The following is a 26010-nucleotide window of genomic DNA, read 5'->3' on the forward strand; positions in this document are numbered from 1 at the left end:
TACAAATGAACAAACCCGTAAACAAGAACAAACTGAAAAAATAGAACTGCCCAATAAACATGAACTGTACTATTCACTATCGTATAGGAGAGCGGGAGAGAGGAGCCCATCAAGTGCCGCTGATTGCCTGACCTTACAAAGAAAATCTAATTGAGGTTTTCATTTTGAAATGTTCAACTTATAGAGGTAAAACTGTGGGCAAACACTATAGGAAAATGAGGGGGATTTAATAAAATTCTAGTTATCAAGAGTTGACTGTATTAGCATTAGTTTAAAATCCTCATGCATACATTGACGTACATTTACAAACAGAAGTGCATATAAAATGTACCAAATGCAGTTAAAAATAGCAAATCTTACCTGAAAAATTATGTTTATCAAAAACTGTTTTTAATAAGAAGGAAGATTTAAGACACATTTTTAAGAAAAAACCACATTTTACTTGTAAACATAAAAATTATAAACAGGTATGTTTTGTTGTAAATTAAATTATTAACTCGCTTTTGATGGTACAATTGTTTCACCGCCTCTGATTTGACCCCAACCAATCAATCTGTAAACAAGAAAAATTATCAAATTTTGTTTAGACACATGGACACAGGGGAAATAAATACCTCCAATGTTTTTCCACTCTTCGACTGAGAGCGACTTTTTCTCCTATCTCCGTACATACGGGGTTTGTGAGAGAAATTTTGGCCAAGTCCATCTTTGACTGCTTGACTCGACCTCCGGTGGAAAGTGAACCAATGTTCACCAACAACACTTCTGCCTTAACAAGTTTTACAACCTAGGAAAAAGACCAAAAAACAAATTGAGTATCTGTTTTGATCCTCTTGATAATTGTACTTTACCTTGGCTGCTTTTTTATCTCCTTCCATCCTGACTCCTAACAGACGCTTTAGAAGGTAGTAGGAAATTTCAAGTTCAATAAATATCTGTGGCAAAGCACCAACGGATCCTAAGACTTGCCCTACCAATCTGTCTGCTCGGCAAAGTGTTGGTTCAATCTTGGTCCCAACTCCTAATAATTTAAAAATATACTATTAATTTTGCTATGAAAAAACTGAAAAGAAAAAATTATTCTTCAAGTTTATTCTATTAAACTAACAGGCTTGTTTTACTGATTACATTGATATATAAGCTTAAATCTGCCCACGTATGTACATAATTTCTCATAGTCCACCGGCAATTCCAGCTTTTGTAAGTTTTAATAAATTAACCACTGGGGTGTTGGCAGTCCTGGGTAGACCTCGGTTTTATCCATCCAGCCACTGAGTATAGGCTCCAGGGGCTATCAACAGCTAGGATATTTTATCCTCCAATACAATCAGTTCCTAAATACAATCCCATTCACCTCTCACTCACTTAGGCCGGTGCTACATGAGAAGGAATGCGATGGAAGTTTCCGCTGCACAAGCTTACATTCAAAACACACTGCCAGCAACAGACTGAACGGAAATTTCCGCCAAGCTCCGTTAGTGCACCGGCATCCATCGACGGAATTTTCTGCTGGGTTCCGTCTAATCAGGTCAAAACAGTGCAAAGTAGAAGGGTGCGCCACACTAGCGACGAACATGGGTAGAATGGAAAAGACTGTAGGTTCATTCTGTTTATTTCCATTGTATATGTGGCTTGTTCGGGTTGGGGTGGATTTTTCGAAGCGAAATTTCCGTCACATTCTGTCTAGTGTGGCACTGGCCTTAAATACATACTTCCCTATTTACATACCATTCATTCAGTTAAGGTGGTAGAATACTCGATTCTTCCTCTCACATTACCCATTCATGTCAATAAATATAATCCTCTCAGGGACATAGGACTATCATTATATAATAAAACAACAATTTCCTTCAAGAATCAGAACAGGGCACCCAGACACTCGCTGCCGTGCTCAAGAACAATAGTCACATGGGTGGCTTTCCTAATTTCCTATGTGTACTTATATGGAACCAAGGAATTGCATCTTTTAATTGAGGGACAAATTGAACCAGCTTTTTCTTTGCTTTGGCCCAAAAGTAAGTGTCCATAGATCAACCTCGCCTATTATTAATCAGGCGAGGATGGCTCTTCTACCTACACCTTTGAAAGGCCACCTATGAATTGTTTTAATTGTTAAATGTGTGATTCTAGACAATTATCAAATGATCAGGCTGATAGCCTTTAACCATATTGAAATTTGTTTATAATAAACCTCTTATTACTAGTGGATCATTTTGGTCATTGGAAACCAAAAATTAATAGTTATCTTAGGTTTGTATAAATACACAATTACAAACCGGTTGCCAACTAATCCATATTTTATAACTGCGCATGCCTGAACATTGACTGACCACAATGGAATGCTTTTTTTCTAATCTCGATCTGCGAAAATTCATACATCAAAAACCTTAAAATCAATCAGTCAACTGTCTCTTCTCTACCCTTCTTTTACCGATGCTATCAATTTGTGTGATGTTCTCATATATTATTTTCCTATTGGAGAAGTTTCAACCATTTTTGAATACTGCAGTTTTCTCTGTATAATAATTATTATTTTCAAATGTAAAATATATAAAATAATTTCACTTATATAATTCCTTAACATAAAAAAGTGCATTTTTATTTTATATAATTTTTTTAGCATTAGAAAGATATATTTTTATTTACAAAAATTTAAAAATGTACATTATTTCAAATAAATTGTTACCTTTTTACAAATTTTTCAACTAATGTGTGTAAACTATAAAATCCTTTGATAATTAAAGTTTTTTTTATTTTACATTTTTTTTAAATTTATTATTTTGTATATTCGTTAAAAAATAAATACATATATATGTACATATTTCATATATACATCTGGTCCACCAAAAACTTTGCGATTTGACAAGCAAAGGTGCTGGGGGGGATATCTGTGCATGTCTTATGACTGCCAGTCCTTAGTCACATCCTCAGACTGTTTTAACGATCAAAAACCAGTCCCAAACCTGACTTGAAAACGTGTTGGAACGGCCAATTGACAGACTGAGTTGGTTTGGGTTGGTAGCATGATGGAATGCCAAACCTCAACTGTTCATTCACCTACCCCTTTGTGGGTGGTTTGAATGTGTGATGGAACAAACCTTTTGTTTCCGATGACATACCTGAACCAGTATTTGAATTACCCTGGTCGATACAGATCTATTTAAAATAAACTTATTTAGTATTATCGTACCAATAAGTCCGCCAGGCACTGCAAATTGCAAGTCGTTTTGCTCAGCACAGAGTGAAACAACTCTCGAGAAAATGGGTTTGCACGTCAATTTCCCCTCGCTGTCTTTTGAAACAAGGCCAGGTCTGACCTCAATCTCCATGCCAATCTGGTGGAAAGCAAATTAAATTTAATATAATTTTATAATTAATAATTGGAAATAATTAAATACCTTTAAGACACCCCTAAGGATACTTCCTCCTGCAACACCACCTTTAAGATCATCAACTTCACAGCCAGGCTTGTTTACGTCAAATGATCTGATGACAATAAGCCTTGGCTCAGAGTTGAAATCTCTTATTGGGACAGGGATCTTTTTTGTAATGTACTCGCAAAGGACTTCAATGTTGTATTTCAGCTGAGCTGAGATTGGAACTACAGGTGCACCCTCAGCTACTGTACCTGTTAAATTTAATAAACCAAATTTTAAAAACTTTAAACTTAAATAATACATTTAAAACTTTGAGAAAAAGACCTTGGACGAATTTCAAAATTTGTTCGTACTGTTCCTTCGCCTGGGCTTCCCTGACCAAGTCGATTTTATTCTGGAGTATTATTATGTATTTGAGCTTCATGATTTCAATGGCAGCCAAATGCTCGGATGTTTGCGGTTGAGGACAAGACTCGTTACCAGCTGAAATGAGCCTAGTGTTAAACGATTTCTCTAAATTCAAACAATTCTACCAACCGATAAGCAATAAAGCAGCATCCATGACTGCTGCACCGTTAAGCATAGTGGCCATAAGAATGTCGTGACCAGGACAGTCGACAAACGACACATGGCGTACCAATTGAAAATATCCATTGCAGTTAACTCTTATACAAGGCAGAGTATCATCTTTTGAAGAACCGCCTGATATATAGCAACCGGGCCTGGGGCATTTTGGGTTATCACATTTGTAAATTTTTGCATTGGCATATCCTGAAAAAGTAAATAAATACTGCAGTTAAACTACATATTATTTTTATGTACAATCAAAAAATGTTATAAATATATTTACTACATATTTTTTGTCTGTTTAATTTTGATAAGTTACACATTCTTTAAAATTCTATTTTGTCTGTAGCTATCAATAATTTGATGTAGATAATAACTTTATTTTAAAAAAATACAGAAAATTAATATATTATCATTTTGTCAATACAGGATGAGTTTAACTTCTGTTCCCCCCTATATTTTTTGACTGGGCGTCTTTCTGAAAAGCTCCAAGAAAGCAAATTTTTATTTTTGTCATTTCTTATGAATAAAAAAGTTTTGATCTAACTCTCCACAATAACACGATACGGGTAGGAACTTAACTGATGGAAAAACTTTTTCCAAACACTGGTTTTTGTATAAATGAAATCTTCTCCAACCTATCACCAATTTTTTATTTATAATTTTAATTGATAGTAATTTTCTTACTTGAGGCACTGAAAGAAAAATTTTGTAAGTATTTCCTCAAATAACAGGATGTAGCTCATTAATGCAAGATTCAGCCTGGTGCAAATTTTGGTCCATGTTTCCCAACAGAAAAATCATCTTCACTTTTTCTTGTGAGTAATTATGAGACTTTTTACGATTTGTACAGTAAATCAAAGAACATAAAAACTAAACTTTAGTGTGATGGTTTTTAAGATGTGTTAACTATGTACTAAAACATTTCAATCTTTCTGTGAGATTTTTCAAAAGCCTCAAAGTAAACAGATCATGTTTTATTTGTTTTGTTGGCTTCATTTATTTACGTTTGTATTTGCTGACCGACATTTACTCCAGGCTGAATCATGCTTTAAGAGCTACAACCAGAGCTTCCTGTTAAATCAATATTATTTGATGAGATGGTTCCGAATTTTTCTTTCTGTACCGCAAGCAAATAATTTATTATCAATTAAACTGATAAATAAATAAGTTGAAGAAAATTTCATTTATCCAAAAACCAGTGTTTGGAAAAATTTTTTGTATGAATAACTTGAGAAGGTGACTCCAAATTAAAAACTGTCTGCACCATTGAATTCAGCATCAAAAAACCTTTCACAAATGTGCAGTAATGAATACCTTGCTATTTGAAATAATTAAATATCCTATCCGTATCCCCTTATCCTGAAGAGATAGATCAATATGTTTTGGTTCATGAGAACCTAGACAAAAATTAAAACTTTATGTCTCGGGATTTTTCCTTTAAGGTTTAACTCAACCTCTATAATACATACAAGAGTGAATTCACTGTCTGTTCTGAGCATTTATTTTATTTTTTTACGGCAGAGGTCATATCAACTGCCAGAGTGCTGGTGTTTTTGGGAGAAAAAAGAAACAAAATACTCAGGGTTTGAATTCAGGACCACCGGGAATTGAACCCAGGGCCCTTATAGTCGTCATGCCATCTCTCTAACTATTGCGGCCACTAATACACAATATCTATAAAATTTTAAAACTTTATTAAAAATTTTACTATAAGTCAGGTATTATTTATAAAGAAGTTTCCTTAGTTAATGCATGTCGTAAATAAAGAACAATATTGATGACTGATGTAAATTTTAATAGGTAATTTGTTTACTGAAGCTAAACGTTCAATTTACAATCTCATTGTTTGGAACTTCTAGATTATACTCTTCAAGTGAACTTAATGTGGAGGATTAAGTTTGCCTGTTGTTTTTCTTTATATACTTTTTATACTATATTTAATTTATTTAATATCATTTCCAATCATCACCCACTGAAGATGTCAAAAAGCAGTTAACAGACTAAACTAGTGTCTAATTTATGTACAATGGTACAAAATATTTTCTTTTAGATATCCTGAATCATTAATCTTTTGTCTGGATGATAATTTGACAATAACATCCTTGGGGGTGTCGGTGGCCGCAATGGTTTAGGCGTTGACACGGCGATCATCGCTGTAAGGTAAAGGTCCCTGGTTCGAATCCAGCGGCCCTGCATTCGAACCCGACATACTTACAAATGGGCTTTTTTTCAAAAACACCGGCACCCTGAGGGTTTATATGTTATATGGTTTAATATCCTTACTTGCATTACTACTTGGGATGTCTAAAGAAGATTAATTTTGTAAAAAAAAAAAAACTTATAATTAAATTTTCTCAAGCAAACGTTTAAGTTGTATGTTGCAGGTTAGCATACATTCTCGAACATATCTAATAGTTGAATTCTTTAAATATATAATTATTTAATTAAGATAACTTGACTCTTGCTCCCTCATGTAAATTTTCCTATTTATACTTAATTTTGTTTGTTTGTTGGTGATTTTAAGTAGTCCTAAAAATAATGATTATTTATACATATACATATATATAAATTTGGCAAACTCGTTTTATGTGCCTAAAGGATATATAGTAACTTAAAATAGGCGCACAAAGTAAAGAGCAATCAATGTATGGCAGTGCTACAAGAGTATGAAGATTAATCTTAGTTAATCCAAGGGTCTAAATCAGTTTGTTAATTTCTTTTGGATTGTTATTTGGATAAACTAAGTTGTTTATTAGTGTAGTGTAATCTATGAGGTGATTAACCTGCAGTATGATTATTTCTGACATCCGGGTCGTTATCTTCAGTGTTGATCTTATAAAGGGTAAACTCAACACTGAAAATGCTGACAATACCAGTGAATATGGACTGACAAGGATAGTCTATGCTGTGTAAAGGAAGAAAATTCTTAACATAAATATAAATAGTAATTATTTGAAACACATAAAAATATCAAAACTTCCAAGTATTTTTTCCTCAAAAATATTTTCCTTCATGGGTGAATTGTTAAAATCAAATGGTTAAGTTATTCACATTTTTATCCTGTAATCTCGATTTTTTCTACTTTCATAGACAAATTTGGTGTTTAATCGGTATGATTTTTCCTTATAAGATAATTTTTGGTATCTTTATAATAATGATTGTGCACATATGACTTGTAATATGCCTACTAGCGACCTCAAGATGTCAAAGTATGCCACTATCTTCTTGAGAGTTCATGAAGAGGACTTTTATCTTCTTGGGGGCCACTGATGACCAAATGAGGATCATTCCTTCCACTGTGACCTTAGAACATCTACATATTGTGAAATTAACCCTTCTTAATTTCCAAACCTCAAAAAGTTCACTACCCATCCTTAAAGTTATTTAGCATTTTCCTAGTTCCTCTTCACATTTTCCAAAGAAACCATACCTTTTCCCGCTAAGCTTTGCAGTCACAAAGGAATGTTTGTTATTTCTGCCTCTTCATGACAGTCAGCATGTTTCTGTCTGTTTTTGAGGTGGTTAATTAAATGGGCAAAGGCCAGTATAAAAGCCTGTTATTTCCTTAATCCTTGCCTACTGAGGAGGTAGATTTTTGTTTTCCTGGTTGAGATGTTAACTTCTTCAACTGTTTTGCACCTGGTTAATGAGGCGGCGGACATACTTTCTAGCTGTTCATACAATGGGTATGGCCAATGGCTCTTTCTGACAGGCTGTCCTTTTATGTTGACCTACTGTTCAACTTCCACATTCACTGGTTTTAAATTTTTCTACATTTTCAGAAAAAAGTAGCGCAATTGTTGAACTACTCTAATGTGTTTTGTCATTGCACTATCTTCAGTGAACAGTTGAGTAGTTGAGCAACGGGTTTAAGTAGTTCAACAATTAAACTAATTCGTTTTTAAAAATGTAACCCGCAAGTAAAGACAGATCCAATAAGTGACCTAGTGACAATTGCAGCACATGTTTTTGTTATTGGTTATTTTCTGCATAACTAGACTTTTATTGCAAGCATCTTGTTACTTTTGTTAACATAATTTTTTCTTGTGGTTAAAACAACTTCAAAATACATCAAAATAAATAAAGCAAAAAATTAAATAAATAATTTCAAAATGTAATTTTCCCAGTTAACCCCATTTTTGTCCAAAATATTAATTGAAAGACTTGGTCAATTGACTACAAAAACGTAAATGGATTAATATAATTAATAAAAAATGTTAATGTAATTGAAAACTCATGCATTTCTGTGTAGATGTGCGATTTGCTGTTGTGTGGTGGAGAACTACCCATACACGTACAAATACCTGCAGGTAAGATTTACAAAACTAAACCATTAGATCTTACATACTCAGAAAAAACAACAACATATAAAGCTCTCTTATAACCCCGTTTGAGTATTACGTTGAGCAAAATGGTGATAGCACTCCTAAGACATGGTAAAACAACTTTTTTTTGTATGCTATCCTCTCAAGTAAAATTATTAACTTCCTGGGAGATTTGTTGGAAACTGCTTTTTCCTTAAATGGTTCGAGAGTAATGATATTTCACTGCCAATTACCAAAATAGTAAACATTACTTCTAGTTTAAGAAATGGAGGATTTGCAGATATAATGCATGATGTAGAATTACTTTAGAAAGAAACTTTAGATGAGGGAAAATTGATGTATCCATCAACCAATTGGTACTCACAAAACGAGAGAGAGAGAGAGAGAGAGAGAGAGAGAGAGAGAGAGAGAAACTACAATGAAAAACCAAGTTGAAAATTTGAGATGTGTGGAAGACATTCCATAGAATATGAGAGGCCATTCTATTTGACAACAAGGAGATGAATGTAGAGCTTTTGATTGAAAATTATTAATTGCAATTTTCATGCAACGCAGAACAAATCAACCTGATTAAATTTGTATATCCATATTTACTTACTTCTGAGATTCACTTAATATGGTACGAATTACTTTTAACTAATTTTAAATTTTTGTACAACATGGCATGTGGATTACAAATTTATTGTGTTATCTGACGGTTGACTGTTAATGATACTTAGTGACATAGTCAAACAGATGGTCCAACCTCTACCTAGTTGAAAGTAAAGATAAAATATATATTATTTGCTAGGTAGTACTATTTTTTCAATTCTTCTGGAATAACACATTTTACTATAAGCATGATATATTTTAATTACCTACTTCCTCTATTAGAATAATTGGTAGTTGGCTTTCGAATAAAAAATTAAGTTCAGTTAGAACGTCAAAATTTTTTAACTTGGGAAATCAACATAATTTATACTATATACTTGACTTTTTTATTTTGTCCTTTAATGGATTTATTATAAAATTGAAAAGATACATTAAAAATTAATTGTAAACAATAACAAATACCAGGTAACCAGTAAAGTTCATACAGTTTTTCATTTATTTTCGTTTGTATAAAGTTAATTAAACATTTCTATTTACATAGGAAGATTAGGAATTTACATAACATAATGCCAAGAGGATAATACATCAGTTCATGAAGAAAAAATGTGTTGAATAGTTCACTGAAATTTAACTTTTTTTCTCTCGTGGCTTCAAAACCAGTAGTTGTTCTCATATGATAATTGTATAATTTAAACTCAACCTTCTGTTTTGAATGACGACGAATTGTGGGAAGCTAATGAACTTGATTTGAGTCAAACATTCAACAATTGTTATCAATTGGGTTTAAAATAGAAAACACAAACTGAATATAGTTTACAAGTTATTTGTACGTCAAACACAAATATTCCTTTCTTTCTACAACCGTCAATATTTTTATAACCTTGTGTCTATATCTATCGCCTGACTGTATTCGAGTACTCAGAGAAATCAGCCTTAGAAATATTTTAACAGTTAAAACTAATTCAACTCTGTTGTAAAAAAAATTCTACTCTTCATTAATCACCAGTAACAATAATTTAAATAAATAAAAAGTAGTAATTTTTAAAGCTACATTTTAAAACTCCTTTTCCTAATAAAAATATAACAAATAAAAAGGTAGATAGATAATGAGAGATTTTTGATTAACGATCACTAATCTCTACACAGATAATGAGAGAGAACAATGGAGATGTAGTTTTCCTTAAATTTTAAAAAATTAAATGTCTCGATTGTAAATATTAAAAAATCTTTATTTCATTTGGGTGTACAAATAGTTATAGAAATATCAAAATTAAAGCCAATATGACACAGATAAAAAATTATTGTATTTAACAAACATAATATAATAGTTATCTTTTGACTGGCAAAACAATTTTGTTCAACTTAGTTACAATAACTGCAAAAGTGATAAAACAATTTTTAGGTAAATTTAATTTTAAAACCATTCTAATTTCCTTAATGTTGCAGACATTTTACTAAAATTACAACCAAATAAGGGGAAAATATTCATAAATATAACTGTTAGAATAATATCAAATATTGGAATAGTCAACAAATCAAAACAAAAATTTCCGACAATTGTGTTCTCCACATTTGCAATGAGTAAATCCTGTGCCCAAATTTTCTTTGCCATTAGGAAGGCATAAATAATCAAATGTCAATTCTTCATTTTCCGCGATATCCCTAATGGCAAATAAACCCAACCTGGGCAAATTAGGATCGAGACAATCGACCCAAATTGCATAAACTGCAAGGTTAGGGTTGCAAGAATGATTTATAAAATGAGAAATGTTTCCAAATAGAGCAGCATCGACAGTATAAGGGAAATTTTTCTTATCATTGAAATCCAAATCAAACAAGTACGTCAAACCAATTTTGTCATAAATTTTCCCCCTACGATCAGCTTCTTCACTAGTAATCACTTCCCCAACATACTCTACAACAAACTCCCCTTTCTTGATGTTTTTCTGAGTCTTTACACCCCAGCCACAACCATTGCTTGTTTTAAAAATAACGACAGGAATTGTACGTCCGCGCTGAACTACTCGATTTTTACAGGAAGGAGGACATGTGCATCGCTTGTTGCATTCGTAAATTGGAGTACCTTTTTGGACTTTGATCAGACCATCTTTGGTGTAGGCTGCATTGACCTCTTTAATACAACAACAGTTCTTTCCACATTGATTGCAGTCACAACCAACAGGAGGATCGTTAGGGATAACTATCCCATAACCAGCAATATATTTATTAATGTATGTAAAATTGGGAGGAGGGCCTTCTAAATCGATACAATTAATGACCCTGATTGGTGCTGGGTCTTTGCTTGTAATGTTTATGTCAGATTCCCATTGCTGTAACATTTCCAACTGTTTAGTCCTCTCATCCTTTAATTTCAGCATTAGCAATTGTTTTTTAATAGTATTGACAAAACTGTCATCTCTGGCTTGCGGTGGGATTTGGGCAAGAATTTCAATATTGTCGTCTAACTCCTCAACATTGATATCAGGTAATTTATGTCCGGTTGGTGTCAAATATATCCTGGCAAGATTGTTCAGTTCTTCTTGGGTGTGTGAGCTCAGAAATGTTTTGAGTGCCATGGCACGACTCTTAGTAGGAGGATAAGTCTTTAAATCAGGAAAAATCAATTTTTGAAAATACTTTGCTAACACCTCGTAACACCCCTTTACATTCTCTGAGGGTTCCCAAGTGTTATAGCATGAATCCCAACCTGCCCATTTAACTAAATAACTGTCAATCTGACCATTGTTTTCTGAATGAGAAATTATGCATTCCACTTCATAGATATCCGATTGATCATTTTTTGATGATTTTCTCTTTTTATACCTTCTTTTAAGCTTTCCGTTTTCTTTATTATCAGTAGTTCCTTCCCTAATTCCATTTACTCTTTTCATATGACCATTCATGCTTACTTTACCTTTCAAAACTTTATATTAATTTTATTTACAAAACAAAAATATTTTTATGACCAAAAAACCACGAGTACCACAAAATTACCTAACTTAATGGTGATATTCCTTTCTAATTCATTCTTAAATCTAACTGTTTGTACCCCAGAGACAGCTTTCACTACAGTTGACTTCCCATGGGCGACATGGCCAATTGTACCTGGGAACAGAAAGAAATTCTTTTTACAACTTAATTAAAATTATCACATTAATATGTATAATTAATTGTTTGTAATTCACAAATATATAAAACATTAATTTTGAGAAAAGAGAGTATTTTATACTAAGATCTGTACTAATGTATAATATTTATTGACCGTTAAGTAATGATTATTTATAGATCGAGAGATGTGGTCTGGTGTGATGTAGGTTTAGTAAAACATCTTTATCGTGCCAACGTTTCAATCTTTATGAGATCATCATCGGGGCCTGGGATTTATAAACATATATAATTCTCAACATGATACACAACAATGACATCTACACAGAAAATACACACACACTTTGAGTCAGTACGAGTACTTTGATTAAACTTAAAATTTCTTTATTTTGTACACCATTGTATAATTCATAGTCATATCTTATATGTATTTGTATAATTTAAACAATGTTTATAAATCCCAGGCCCTGATTATGATCTCAATAAAGATCGAAACATTGGCACGATAAAGAAAATGTTTTTCTAAACCTACCTTACACCAGACCACATCTTACAATATCCAAATAATCATTTAGACTATTGTTTGATGTGTGGAATGTAATGATAGTTTTATGTTTTGGGTGTTAGATGTATGTTATTGATAATGAATTTGATTTATAATAATATTAGCATAGCTGCAGCTGAGTTTACATGTGTCTGTTCTGTAATCGATGCTGTGTTTATCTTTTTAAGTAAACCATGTCTAACAATTTACGTTAAGTTTGTTTTGATCTGTGTTTTAATATTTTTGGATTGTTGAAGTCGAAATTGTGTTGATGTTCAAAATGTGGGTAGCCAGTGCTGTAGGATTTTGTTTGCGTTATTTGCAGTCTAGATGTGTTGTTTTACCCTCTAATTCAGATATTGTAATGTAAGTTGCCAGACAATTTGCATAATTGATTTTGTAAATTTGTTCAAACTTATTTGTTACTGGTGTGGGATCTCTAATTCTGGGAAAAGTGTTTTAAGGCTATTTTAAAGTTATCAGAAGAAATTAACACGTTTAATTTAGGCCATGTCAAATAATTTTTATAAACAACTATTCGGCATAGCCATGGGTAGCAACTAGGCCTGATACTTGCTGACATAATTATGGCACATCTATTGAACACAGTTATACCACAACTTCCTTGGTACGCAGATGGTATATTGACAGCAGTACCCACAGATTAAATCAAACTATGTTTATAAATCCCAGGCCCTGAAGTTGATCTCAATAAAGAAAGAAACATTGACACGACAAAGAAAATGTTTTTCTAAACCTACATCACACCAGACCGCATCTCACCAACTCTAAATAATCTGTAATAATATAGATTTCATACTGGGATCTGCGGGGAGATGAACCTGTTGTTTGTTTTTTCAGTTCATTTTGAGCTGCTTATTCCTGCTGTTTTGTTCTGTCAGACCAAAATTATCAGAAATGACCAAATTATACTATCACAATTGTTAATTACACACCATAAAACTAATTTTTAAAAACAGTGGAAGGACATTTTTATTATTTTTACATAAATTTGGGTAATTCTTTTTGATGTCCCCTCACCCCCAATGCCTGTATGGCTTATGTACTATTTTATAATACTGGCTCAATTCAAATTATACAAGAAAATTTCCAATTGAGGTATCGATAATTAACCAAATTTCAGCCACTTATTTATTAGTCATGTAATTATTGCAATTAAAGCATAGTTTTTACAAGATGAGGGAACATAATTTAAGATATTTATGTTGTTCAGATATAAGGGGTCAAGTTGAATTCAACAATCTACCATCTATGCCATCTATCACTACCATCAGATGGTTGAGAGATATGCTTGTAATTGACCGTTTTACGGCAGGCAATATCTACCCACAGATCTTCCACATATCACAAATCCCATCAAACAACTAACCACTAAAGTAGTAAGAATGCTACAAGAGAATGCAAATTAAGTTAACATGACAATCTAATGATTTAACCAGAATTCTATAAAGCCTGCATAAAGACATTCGCCAATCTGTGGAAAGTAGTGGTATTCACACAGATTCTTGTGAGATTTTGTTTGAAAATCTGATAAATTAACACCATTAAAACAATTTGTAATTTGGTCATTACCAATTTCCACATGGAGATATATCACAATAAAAACAATTATTCATTATTAGTCAAAGTATATTTGAAATAGCCTAATAAATAATAAAAATACACTGAAAATTATACTCTTTACAAATACTGGATCACAACAAATATTTTTTTCACATATATTTTAAATAATATATTGCCCACAAATTTTCCACTTTTTTGAAAAGCAAAATGACATTTAATTTTTTGAAACAGTAAATTAAACAACTGTCACCTAAAATAAATTTAAGTTATATTTTGACAACTTACCAATACAGTAAAATTCAAGGAACTGCAGAGGCTAATAGTCATATTTGTCAATTGGAAGAACTGGGTTCGAATCTCAGCATTGCCATTGAAATTTTATTTTAATATAATTAATTTTAAAAAAAGAAAGAATGACGAGGCAATGTACAAACACTTGAATTTGCAATGGTGGAAGAACTGGGTACAAAATCCCGGCTTTGCCATTGGGATTTTATTTTTATTTGAGGACTTGGTTGAGGAACAATTAAAAATATCTAACTAGTTTCAATTAATTAATCTTTTTACATAAGGTCTTGGTTGAAATGAAGAAGTTAGTGTCACGAGCAGGATTTGAACCCACGATCTTCAGCTGGAAATGGATCTAACAACTAGTGTTGGACATAGAGAAATTGGCCTGGGGAAAGGAAAAAAAAAAAAGAGAGAGAGAGAGAGAGAGAGAGAGAGAGAGAGAGAGAGAGAGAGAGAGAGAGAGAGAGAGAGAGAGAGAGAGAGAGAGAGAGAGCTTGATAAGAAGCACTGTTCTTGGTTTTCACTTCAATAGTACGCCGTTTTTTGTTGTTTTTTTTTCGGCGTACATACACAAGATCGAAGAATTCTTCAGAGCAGGTGGTAACTTTTCGTTTTTACTTTTTTCATTTTCCCCTTTACAGACACTACTCGTTGTAAATATATTTTTTCAACTAAAAAATATTAAGTTCAGTAGTAGATTTTTGTCTTCATTTTTACCTTTTTTCTTTTTGTATTTCCTTTAAATCTCAACCAAAAGGGTAAAAAGTTTATTTTATATTTATCTTTTCCTTGTTTTTCTTTTTTATGCAAGGCCGTTTAGAAAAATTAATGATAAATTGAAAGAAAAAATTAGACCATCGCATAAAATATCAAGTGATTAGAGCAGCAGCGCACTGTGCCGAAGGTTGTCTGTTTGAATCCCGCTCACGACACTAACTTTTTCATTTCAAACAAAAACCTTACATAAAAAGGCTGATTAAATGAATGAAGTAATTTGGTCAATCAGGCCACTAAATATAATGGAGTTAACTTTACACATTTGATCTATTTCCATGGTTTCATTATTTTTATGATATTTCATATATGTACAATTTAAGTAATAACTTGTAAAAATGTAACTTTAACTCTTAATCATTTTTTCTTTCCTCTTAATAATTTGAATTAATTTTGTGGTCCCTTGGGTTTCGAATTATCAAATCAACTGTCCATGTTATGTAAGGACTATTATATATTTATAAGCATCAGACTTCAATGGTTTTCTCAAAGGTTGGTATGCCTCATCATCCGGAACGGATTAGGTAGCTGTCACTTGTTTCTTTGATGTTAAAATGATAAGACCAAAATAAGAGAACAAATGTTAGGCCACTGGGATTCTTTGAATCGACTCTTTGAATCTCCGAAGAGTCTCGGCTGTGTCTAGCCTGTGTCCGGGCCGCCCCGACTCATAGTTGCAATGAATCTGGTGTGTTGCGGGCTAGCATTTTCGGACTCTTTTGAATCCCATTTGATGTGAGATTCTTTGACTCAATGTTGTGCAACATTTGCCAATGCAGACGTGAATCGGAACAAGCGCTCTTGCTTCATTTGTTTAGTTGACGTTCTAGTGAATGTTTTCTTGAAGATTTGATACTGTCTTGTATAAAGGTAAATGTTGTGGAGTACCGAGTTGACTTTACAGTTTATTGAAGCCATGCATTCCCATCGGTGTTGTGGGATGTATCATTCACGGAATACAGAAATCGGGAATTGAAAAGCCAACTTTGAACGGTTTAGCCCAAAAATTCAGTGTTTCCACAGCCGAAGTCACCAAAATTGAAGACAAAAGAAAAAATGCACACTTTAAAAGGACAGTTTTTTTAATGCACTCCGATTGGATGTAGTAAGTACCATGCAAAAAAGAGCAAGGGAAATTCCTAAGAGCTAATTCCTCCGTCATTTTCGCAGGCACTGATGAATGTCAACTGAATCTTGGTCTGGACACGGTTCTTTGTCGCTGAGCAGAGTCAGGGCTGCATCGCAACAATGAATCTACGCAGCCCCAACTCTGCTCCACAACATGAATCGATTCAAAGAATCTCAGTACATACTAGGCTTTATGTATGCATGAACTAGATTACCTGAACAAGCATTTAATTACTTTGATTTGTGTGTGCCATAACTAGCCATTGGCATGGATTATTCACTATTATAGGGTGACTTCCCTTGGACCTTACAAAAGCCAAGAATTTTTAAAAAAAATGTATACAAACTTAGCTGTTCAACAGGTACAAGTGGTTACTTCACAGTTGAGGTACAATAGATGGTTTGCAGACAGGGTCTAATTTTTATGGGAATTGCTGAGAGATGATTTCCAGACATAATAAAATTACAGTATGCAACATATTCACCACTGTCCAAGAAGCTGCAAACAAACATTATCGATTGATCAGTTAACTTATTTACATCTAACACGGGAACCAATGGTGAAATCAATCTGATGACAATTAATCTGGGAAGAAAGTTGTGCCAATTACTGTAAAGCCTACTGTTCAGTAAAATATAAACTGATAAGGACAGAGGTATGAGGAGGCTGACACAAGATTCATTTGAGCGAACGTTTGTGCAGATGATTCTTCCCTTCATAAAGTCCTGACAAAATTACTTTTACACTCTTAGAAGATTTGTTTTAACTCTGTCTTTCCACAAACATGAGGCATACAGGTGATTTGGATCAAAAGGTTCTTTTATGGCTGAAATTTTAATTCTGACGATTGTTCAACTCTTTCATCCAACCAAGGACAGATTTTTATTTAAATTCCGGCAAATTTAGCAAAACTTTCTAAGCCTTAAAAAAAGACTCTTAAAAGTGTCAACACTAGAAATGTTTAGATCAATTCTTTGTTATGGGTACCAAATCTGGGAATACCAAATGTACGATTGGGTGGGGAAAGTACAATGCTTATTTATCAGGAAATTTTTTTCTATTACTCTCTGCTCAACTGTCACCTGTACTCGGAAACTGCTACTGATCTTATTTGTGTTTATACTCTAAAACTGCACTTTGCAGCGTGTCAAAACCTCAAGGTCGCCAGATTCTAGGCCTGTCATTATTACCACTAATGAAGTAATTGCTAATTCCGACCTCTCTTGGTTCACACATTGGAAGGTCTTATTCGAAAAATATAACCAAATGGAACTCTTATTTCAAAACACTCTTTCCTTAGTACATCGTAATGAGTCCCTCCCATCGAGTTTACTTATCAACCAAAGATATTCTTTATAAACAGCTTTGTCAGAGGTCTGGTCTGTTGACTTTAGGAAACAAAACTTAGACGTTCTAAATCTATTTGGATTTTTGGTGGCTGTTCAAGAGAAGATGCCTAATGTGATTGTCTGGTGACAGGACAATGAGATGTTGGGCTCTTTATGCTATTCACAGTCACACAATGGGAGGTGCCGTTTTTGCATTAGGATCTTTCTGGCTACAACTATTTGAGTTTCTGTTAACGTAAAACGTTAGGCCCCTTACAGCTATGCCTGACAAACATGAAAGTATAGGTACAAACGGGTTAAGAGATTTAATTTTTAGAATAAAAAAACCTTCAAAGTAACCATTTTTTACCAATCTACCATTAACTATTCCATATTAACTTATTGCTTTTTTTTAATAACTCCGGCAGAGGGAATAAAATCCATGCTGTAAAACAAGTAGTTATTTTTTTGTTCTATCATGCTGTAAGGTATTTGAAAAACTAAAAAAATACATTAGAAAGCACAGGAAAAATGATAAAAAGTAATTAGATAAACAGTATTAATGAAACACGTACCAATATTAATTGTGGCTTGCCTGCTGATTACTTCTGGTGAGAGTGCTGACAATCCAGAAATATCCTAAAATCAGTAATGAACAAAATTTAGTACCCAATTTAAATAACAGAATTTATAAATTACTAATAAATATTTATATTTATTGTTTTACAAGAATAATTACTGCAATAGTGAATATATTTTAGTATTATTAGGAGATTGTGATATGCGGTCTGTTCTGGTGTGACGTAGGTTTTAGAAAAACATTTTCTTTATCATGCCAACATTTCAATCTTTATTGAGATCATCTTCAGGGCATGGGATTTATAAACATTGTTTAATTTTACAAATACATGTAAGATGTGAGAAAAAAATGAATTTATACAACGCTAGAAAATTTTAGGTAAAATATATATATATTCAATGTTAGAAATTTTTTAGATTTAATAAAAGAATGAATTTATACAACACTAGAAAATTTTAGAACCTAATTATCCCCATCTATATAATCCTGAAAAGATAATCAGGCCAAACCATTCCCCATTGTTTCCTATTGTCGGCACCTTTCACTTCAAAGAAGCCAACTCCTCATATAAAAATGTTTTTATATTCCCGACTTCCTTCCCCACCCCTTCAAAATCCATCGTACATATACATAAAACATATCTCACTGGCACTCTCAACACGACACAGAAGAATGACACATCTACACAGAAAACGGTAAGTTCAAATACTTTGATTGAATCTAAAATTTTCTAGCATTGTATAAATTCATTTTTTTAATCTAAAACTTTCTAGCGTTGTATAAATTCATTCTTTTATTAAATCTAAAAATTTTCTAGCATTGTATAAATTCATTTTTTTCTTCACATCCTACATGTATTTGTAAAATTTAAACAATGTTTACAAATCCCAGGCTCTGAAGATGATCTCAATAAAGATCGAAACGTTGCCATGATAAAGAAATTTTTTTTTAAAACCTACAACACACCAGATTGCACTTCACAATCTTCAAATAATCATGGGCTGTCACTAAACGCCACATTATTTTAGTATGTTAAGTAAGATGTATGTTTCTTTAAAATAACATACTGAAGCAGTTTTAAAATGTGAGAAAATAATGTCTATGCTTTTAAGTTTTTGAAAAGATTATTACCAAAAATTAAAATCTTCCTAATTTCTAAACTTAATTTAATCAGGGATATCTTAATATCAGAGAATAAAAGGAGCAAATTATACAACTAATGTTAAGCATTGAAATTTATTTGTAAAACAATATCGATTTATTTAAGGAAAAAAAAATTACACATGGCTGTATGACTTAAAAACTCAAAACTTCTAGATAAAAATGTTAAGATACTTTTACCAAAAGAGTCAAGGCTTTTCAAAGACTTGAACAATGTTTGATACATGAACCCTTAATCCTTTTATATTGATATTAATGTTGAAAATAAAAGGAACACTGTTATTAATTTGTTGAAGTCTGAGGAGCGGTCAAGGATAAGATAGTTTAGAAAAACACCTTTTTCTTCATTATTTTGCTGAAATTTCGACCTTTATTATGTGTTATTTATATTAAGTATTATTATGTATTTTTGTTTATTTTAAGCATAAAGTGGGGTGCTATTCTTGTGGTGTCATATGGATTTTGTGTGAAATTGTTGTGAGATAAAGTCAGTAAAAACAAACAACCTTGTGATTGTTTATAGATGTGTCTTTACTTGAGAGGAGTGTTTTTTTTTTCCACTACAGTAATCCCTTAGTTTGTAAACATGCATCATAAATTCAACTACACTCAATATCTGTTTTCTTTCAACCTAAATATTCATCTTTAAAATGCTTTTTCTATCTCAACATGGGCTCAATATTACACTGCATTAAACACATACTAGTATATATTTGACGATATGTACTAGTAAAAATTTGTATTTAATATCAGTACAGTAAATTTAAGGATTAGTTTTTGGGTTAATTGTGTGTTCTTAAACCTTAAAGATTATTTATATTTATTCAAAGTGTGGTAGCAGAGTGGTCAGCGTGATAGACTCAGCTCATAGACCCTGTGGTCATGGGTTCGATTCCCACTGTCGCTCCTGGCCAGCCATTTTTTCACACTAACCTTCCCTCCAATTTCATATATATGATGAAACGTTCATAAGGCCATTAAAAAAAATCATTTCTTTGTCTAAAAGGGTTATGTACTAGATAGCATCTGCATCTCCAGCATTTTAAAGTTAACAACCTGATATAAGAACTATAGGTAATAAGAATCTAGTTCTTATAACTTGCACAACTGTTCCGCAAAACACGTCTCATGTTGGACATACCTAGCCGGTACAGTGAAACTTTTGGAATGAGGATGTTTTGGGGTGAGATGACCAGTTGTCGGTTTTTTAATGTGCATCAGTGTTTAGCAATGTTTGTTTCTCTCTGTGTAAACATACTTCTCTCGAGTATGAAAATGAACCAGGACTGCATTTGACTTATCCAAATTGATTTTTGTGGGATGCTAAAGATAAAACTCATCATAATAAGAACAGGAGAGAATGGTGTGGAAGGAAATGAGCATCACAATGGGACAAAGATAAAAGTATTGCCATGATAGCCAAGTCTGATCAGCAGTTGATGTAAAACGGCTTGCTTGTCTTGCACAAACTGATGGCTCACCTTGTTTCGCTTCGTGGAAATGGTTACTCCGAGGCGGCATTTTGTGAGCAATTCTCGCGTTTAGTTGTACGAGTGATTTTATCGTACAATGGAAACCCAGCTTTAAGTCCCTTGGATGTTCTTATATACAATTTCTACTATATATGGTTTTTATTGTTGATTTAAGTTTATATTTGCAAGGCATTATGTTGTTAATCAACTTAGCCCATTATTATTTTAATTTAAAGGTTTGGTTCTATTTCAATGAAAATATTCAAAATTTTTTTTTTAACTGATTGTAAGTGGGCTTAGGCCAGTAGTAAGTATCCATGTGCCAACCTAGTATGACCTATTTTTACTACGGTCAATAGAATCCCTCTTCTTCGATCAACCATGCTCTCGATATGCGAGCTTCTCTGCCTATTTATAATGAATTTTCAGTCAAACGCATCAAATCTAGTATTTATTATTGTTTAAGTAAGTTCAAAACACTTTTAGATACAGCAGGACAATACAATCAGCAAAAAAGAGTACAAGGAAAAAATTAACAAAATTATCAACGACACAAACATATACAGCACAATCAAATCCCTACCCCTTCTCTCATCAAACAGACAAACAAAATTTTCCAAGAAACACTTAAACGAAAAGAAATTGACATATACACCTACAAATCACTTCAAAACAACTCACCAACGCCCACAAAACTATACTGATCTGTAAAAACACATAAACCTGAACACCCTCTAAGATTAATTTCATTTGTAAATTCCTTGACATATAACATGACAAAATACCTAACCAACATACTCCAATCACAGGTAACACATATAATGTAAAAGATTCATTTCATTAACAAAATTAATAATACTCACATACCCTCACACTACTCTCTCATATCCCTAGACGTTTCGGCACAGTTTGCAGCACAGTTGCACAAACACAATATTCGACTTCAACAATCCAAAAATATTACACACGTAACACAACTAAATGTAACTTTTTTAGAAATGGTTTACAACAACAAAGATAAACACAGCATCAATTATAGAACAGACACATGTAAACTCAGTCGCAGCTACACCAATTTAATCAAATTCAATATAAATAACATATATATATATATNATCCTCGAGGTGCCGGTGTTTTTGAAAAAAGCCCATTTGTAAGTGTCGGGTTCGAATGCAGGGCCGCTGGATTCGAACCCGGGACCTTACAGTGATGAGCGCCGTGTCAACGCCACCGACGTCCCCTTTATTCTTATTTTATTAACTTTAATTAAATTAACCGATATATTATTGTTAGGTGGTTAAAACAAAATATGATGTTAATCCTCATTTTTAATAACGAATTTACTTAAGAATAATAAAGATGAAAATTACTCATTTTGTAAACAAACACCTTATCTCATCTTTTCTCTATTTTAATCCAGTTGTATTCTCTTTAACTATGGAAAGACATAATCTTGAACCAGATGTGTGCAATATTACTGTGAGAATGAGTCATCGAGGTCACCGGCAAATGGATATCACGAGGCAGTTGGCATTTCTCAGAGCATGGTAGCCCGATTCTGAGATGGAAGTGCCAATAGGAGGCCTGGTAGTGGATCACAGCACAATACAACGTTAGGGAGGAGAGAAATATTGTCATTGCTCCAAGACAGAACCCTTTCTATAGTGCACGCCATTTCCTAAATGAGGTACAAGATGTTCTGGCAAGGCCATTATAACAAATGTTTGTGGGGAGTTGGCCTCACATCGTATGCCTGTTTGAAATGACCTGCAGTGAAAGCCCGCCTCCAGTAACTCAGGAGAATATGGTACAGTGAGAACCTAGAAGAGAACAACTGGAATGCTGTTATGCTTACTGATGAATAATATTTCTGCTTGTATAATGATAGCAGGTGCCGAAGAATCACCAAGAAGAAGGGATGTGTGCAATGCCCCCAGTTTGTGCTCCCTTCATTGCAGTTTGGAGGAAGCGGTGTAGTGGTCTGGGCTGGGATTTACAATGGAGGACTAAGTGGAGTTTATATTGTTGAAGGCAACCTCACTGCAGTGAGTTTTATCCAAGGAATTATCAAGGGGTACATCCCTCAAACCAGAGATATTAGATTTCTAGATGGCAATGCCAGACCTCTTAGAGGCAGAGTTGTTCATCACTGGTTAGAAAACCTGGGATTTTCCCATCTGCCACTTCCCCCATTGACTTTAGACCTCAATCCCATTGAGCACATGTGGGATGCGTTGCAGAGAAGGCTTTTGGCTGCAGCCAGTTCACTTGCAACAACTAAGTGCAACATTCAACATCTATGCAGTGATGGCTTATGCCGTATTTACACATTCGCATGAACAGCGAGTTGAGTGGTGAGGCGAATGTGTAGATGGTCCTGCCATCATTCGTCTTGTGCCTCGCTTCGCCAATCTCAGCGCTCGTTCTGAAAGCATTTTTCTGGGGATGAGTCAAAGGCCCATAGAGACAGGGCGAACTCAGTGATAGATATAATTGAATTTGAAATCTTGCACAAATAATGAAGACTTCTGTAGACACCACCCGTAGCTAAAAATCTCAAAGCTACGGCTAAGCTGGTATCGGCATTCTTCATTTAGTTTTTCTTTTAATGATTAGCGGTTCAATTTTGCACAATATGTAGTCAAAATCAATTGGCGACTTTCTGTAAGAGTTTGCAAGTTCTCTACAGTCCTCATAGAGCATTTCATGTTTTCAATACTTGGTTCTGTTGCGATGACATGGTATCATCCACCATCGCCTTCAGCGACGTCTTTTATTTTCTCCAATTAGTCATAAATACCTATCAACATATAACAAATGCACTACGGCTGCCAATAAAACTTCCACGTCGACCATTCACCCCCCCCTCGATGAACTGAACAGTTGGCGAGTGTGTAAACGGCCACTCGTGCTGTGGGGAACAAACATGCGAATACATCTCGCAAAGGTAGCTAGTGACAAGGCAAGCCACGAGCGCGAATATGTTAATGCGGCATTATGAAATTAGTGTTGTACCGTACCTTGTTAACAGAATGCCTAACAGGTGCACAAAAGGTTTTAGCTAACAAAGGATATTAATACAGTATTAATTGTTATAAAAAAGTATTGTACCCAGTAAAAATAATTATGAACTTCGTTAATTATTTTATTTTTCTATATCCTATAATTCAATTTTCCTTCAGTAATTTTAAGGCAATTTATAATAAAAATGCTGAGGTTATCCTTAATTGAAAAAATTATGGCTGATGTAATTTTAATAGAAGAGAACATTTTTTCTGTTTTAAATTTTGTTTCTCGGGACTTGAATCTCCTGGCCGAAATAATGTTAAATAATTTGTAAATATCGGGTCGAACGAGTTTTTTTAAAATTGAAAATAGTCAAAAATAAGCCGTTTTGACGGAAATGTTAATCCTCGGACATTAGTTTTTATGTTGGGATTCGGCCAGGAGGTTCCGGCCACGCGTGCGACACTTCGTTTAATAAACCGGACTTACGAGCTTGTCCAGATCCTGCGTCGAGAGCTTCGGCTGGCCGGGGTTCGCGCTTCCCGTTTTTCCACTCGACATCTCGTCAAAATAAATTAAATTCGACCGGTTCGAAAAAACGAAAACTTTCCGGAATGAAACAAATTCAACCGAGGCACAAGTAACCTAAGGAAACTCACAGTAAAAGGAACCTGCTATTTGCAGGGTCTGTCCGGTCGATCCACGGCCTCTCCGATCCAAGCTAGGGCGAGTCGATGAAGTATTTCCCCTTGTCTCTTCTCTCCTGTTATTTTAATTCCAAATATAATTATTTGGAGGGCCTTAATCGTTTTTTTTTGTTGAACGAGAAAGCAGTTTTCCTTTAAAATCCAACAACTACTTCTGAAAAACCGCCTTTCTCCCGCCGGGAGGTTACCTCCAGTCGACCCAGGCCCAAGTTTTCTGTAAGAAAAACATTGGTCAGTTATTTATTACCTAACAACCGCACATTATAAAGAAAACCAATACAAATAAAATTTTATTTATTAAAAATCTAAAATATCTTTCATAACATAAAAGGAACAAAAAACATGTTAGTAAATAACCCTAATCAGAATCTAACTTTTTTAATAATTACACATTTATCAATAAATAACCATTAAAATTAAACTGATTTCAATAAATATGATTTCAATAAATATGATTCATTTTCTTAATGCACATAAAGCCGAATATCAAAATACTATAAATAACCGAATCAAGGAAAAACCGGCGCCTTAAAAGTGAAAGGCGTAGACGAAAAACGAACATCCGGATTTATTTACAGACTTACCTATTATCGTTAGAGTCCTTTATTTACGTAATTTATGAATCGTCGAATACTTCATAGGACGGGACAACTCAGTCCTTGAGCCTTATCCTCGGCTGAGTCTTAAGGATGCGGAAAACAGTCTCAGGGCAAAATAACGTTCGGCTTAGCCGGTTAGGTATCGATTCTAAATGGTCGACAACGGACAACTTGAAAACGAGTTGGGCAAAGTCGTTCCTATTGTGGAATAGTTCGTTGTACTGAACTAGTTCAAACGAACTAGGTTTATAACGAACTATTTAATTGAAATGTTCATTTAAGGTTGTTTTACTTCTATTTCAACCTTTTGCAAATATATTTAAACTTTTATCATTTATTATTCAAATTTTTCATTTTGATTTAAATTTTTTCATTTAACACAATTTTAAACTTACCATTTATAATTCAGCTTTTCCATTTTAATTTAAATTTTTCCATGTAATACAATTTCAAACTTTTATCATTCATTAAACAGCTTTTTCCATTTTAATTTAATTTTTTTCATTTAATACATTTTTAAACTTTCCGTTTAATATTCAACTTTTCCATTTTAATTTAAATTTTTTCATTTATTAATACAATTTTCAACATTTACCATTCATTGTACAAATTTTTCCATTTGATACAATTTTAAAGTTTTATCATTCATTATACTTTTTCCATTTTAATTTAAATTTTTCCATATAATACAGTTTTAAACTATTAGCATTCATTATACAACTTTGTCCATTTTAATTTAAACTTTTTCCATTTAATATTTAAAATTCTCCATTTTCATTTATACAATCATGGAATATTCAAATGTATCCATTTTTAATATGGGCTTTTCCATTTATTATTAAACTTTTCTTGTTTTAATTTACTTTT

At 33.3% G+C, this 26010-nt stretch overlaps 2 protein-coding genes across 2 annotated transcripts; both read right to left on the reverse strand.

The window, feature by feature from the left end:
* Positions 1-477: 477 nt before the first annotated feature.
* On the reverse strand, positions 478-25268 carry LOC106661130 (eukaryotic translation initiation factor 2 subunit 3). Its single transcript, XM_014384341.2, has 11 exons — positions 25129-25268; positions 24327-24758; positions 18194-18257; positions 11858-11968; positions 3915-4148; positions 3702-3860; positions 3399-3628; positions 3191-3335; positions 852-1021; positions 615-787; positions 478-553 (listed from the first exon to the last, which is right to left on the reverse strand). The coding sequence occupies exons 2-11, from the start codon at positions 24396-24398 to the stop codon at positions 493-495; spliced, it is 1419 nt and encodes a 472-aa protein (XP_014239827.1). The 5' UTR covers positions 24399-24758; positions 25129-25268; the 3' UTR covers positions 478-492.
* Positions 10075-11851, reverse strand: LOC106661131 (histone-lysine N-methyltransferase SUV39H2). The gene has a single exon (XM_014384342.2). It carries the CDS (start codon positions 11764-11766, stop codon positions 10399-10401), a length of 1368 nt encoding a protein of 455 aa, XP_014239828.1. The 5' UTR covers positions 11767-11851; the 3' UTR covers positions 10075-10398.
* Positions 25269-26010: the final 742 nt, after the last annotated feature.

The sequence above is a fragment of the Cimex lectularius genome, unplaced genomic scaffold (assembly GCF_000648675.2).
Source record: "Cimex lectularius strain Harlan isolate CLEC.00 unplaced genomic scaffold, Clec_2.1 scaffold39, whole genome shotgun sequence".
Taxonomy (NCBI): Eukaryota; Metazoa; Arthropoda; class Insecta; order Hemiptera; family Cimicidae; genus Cimex; species Cimex lectularius.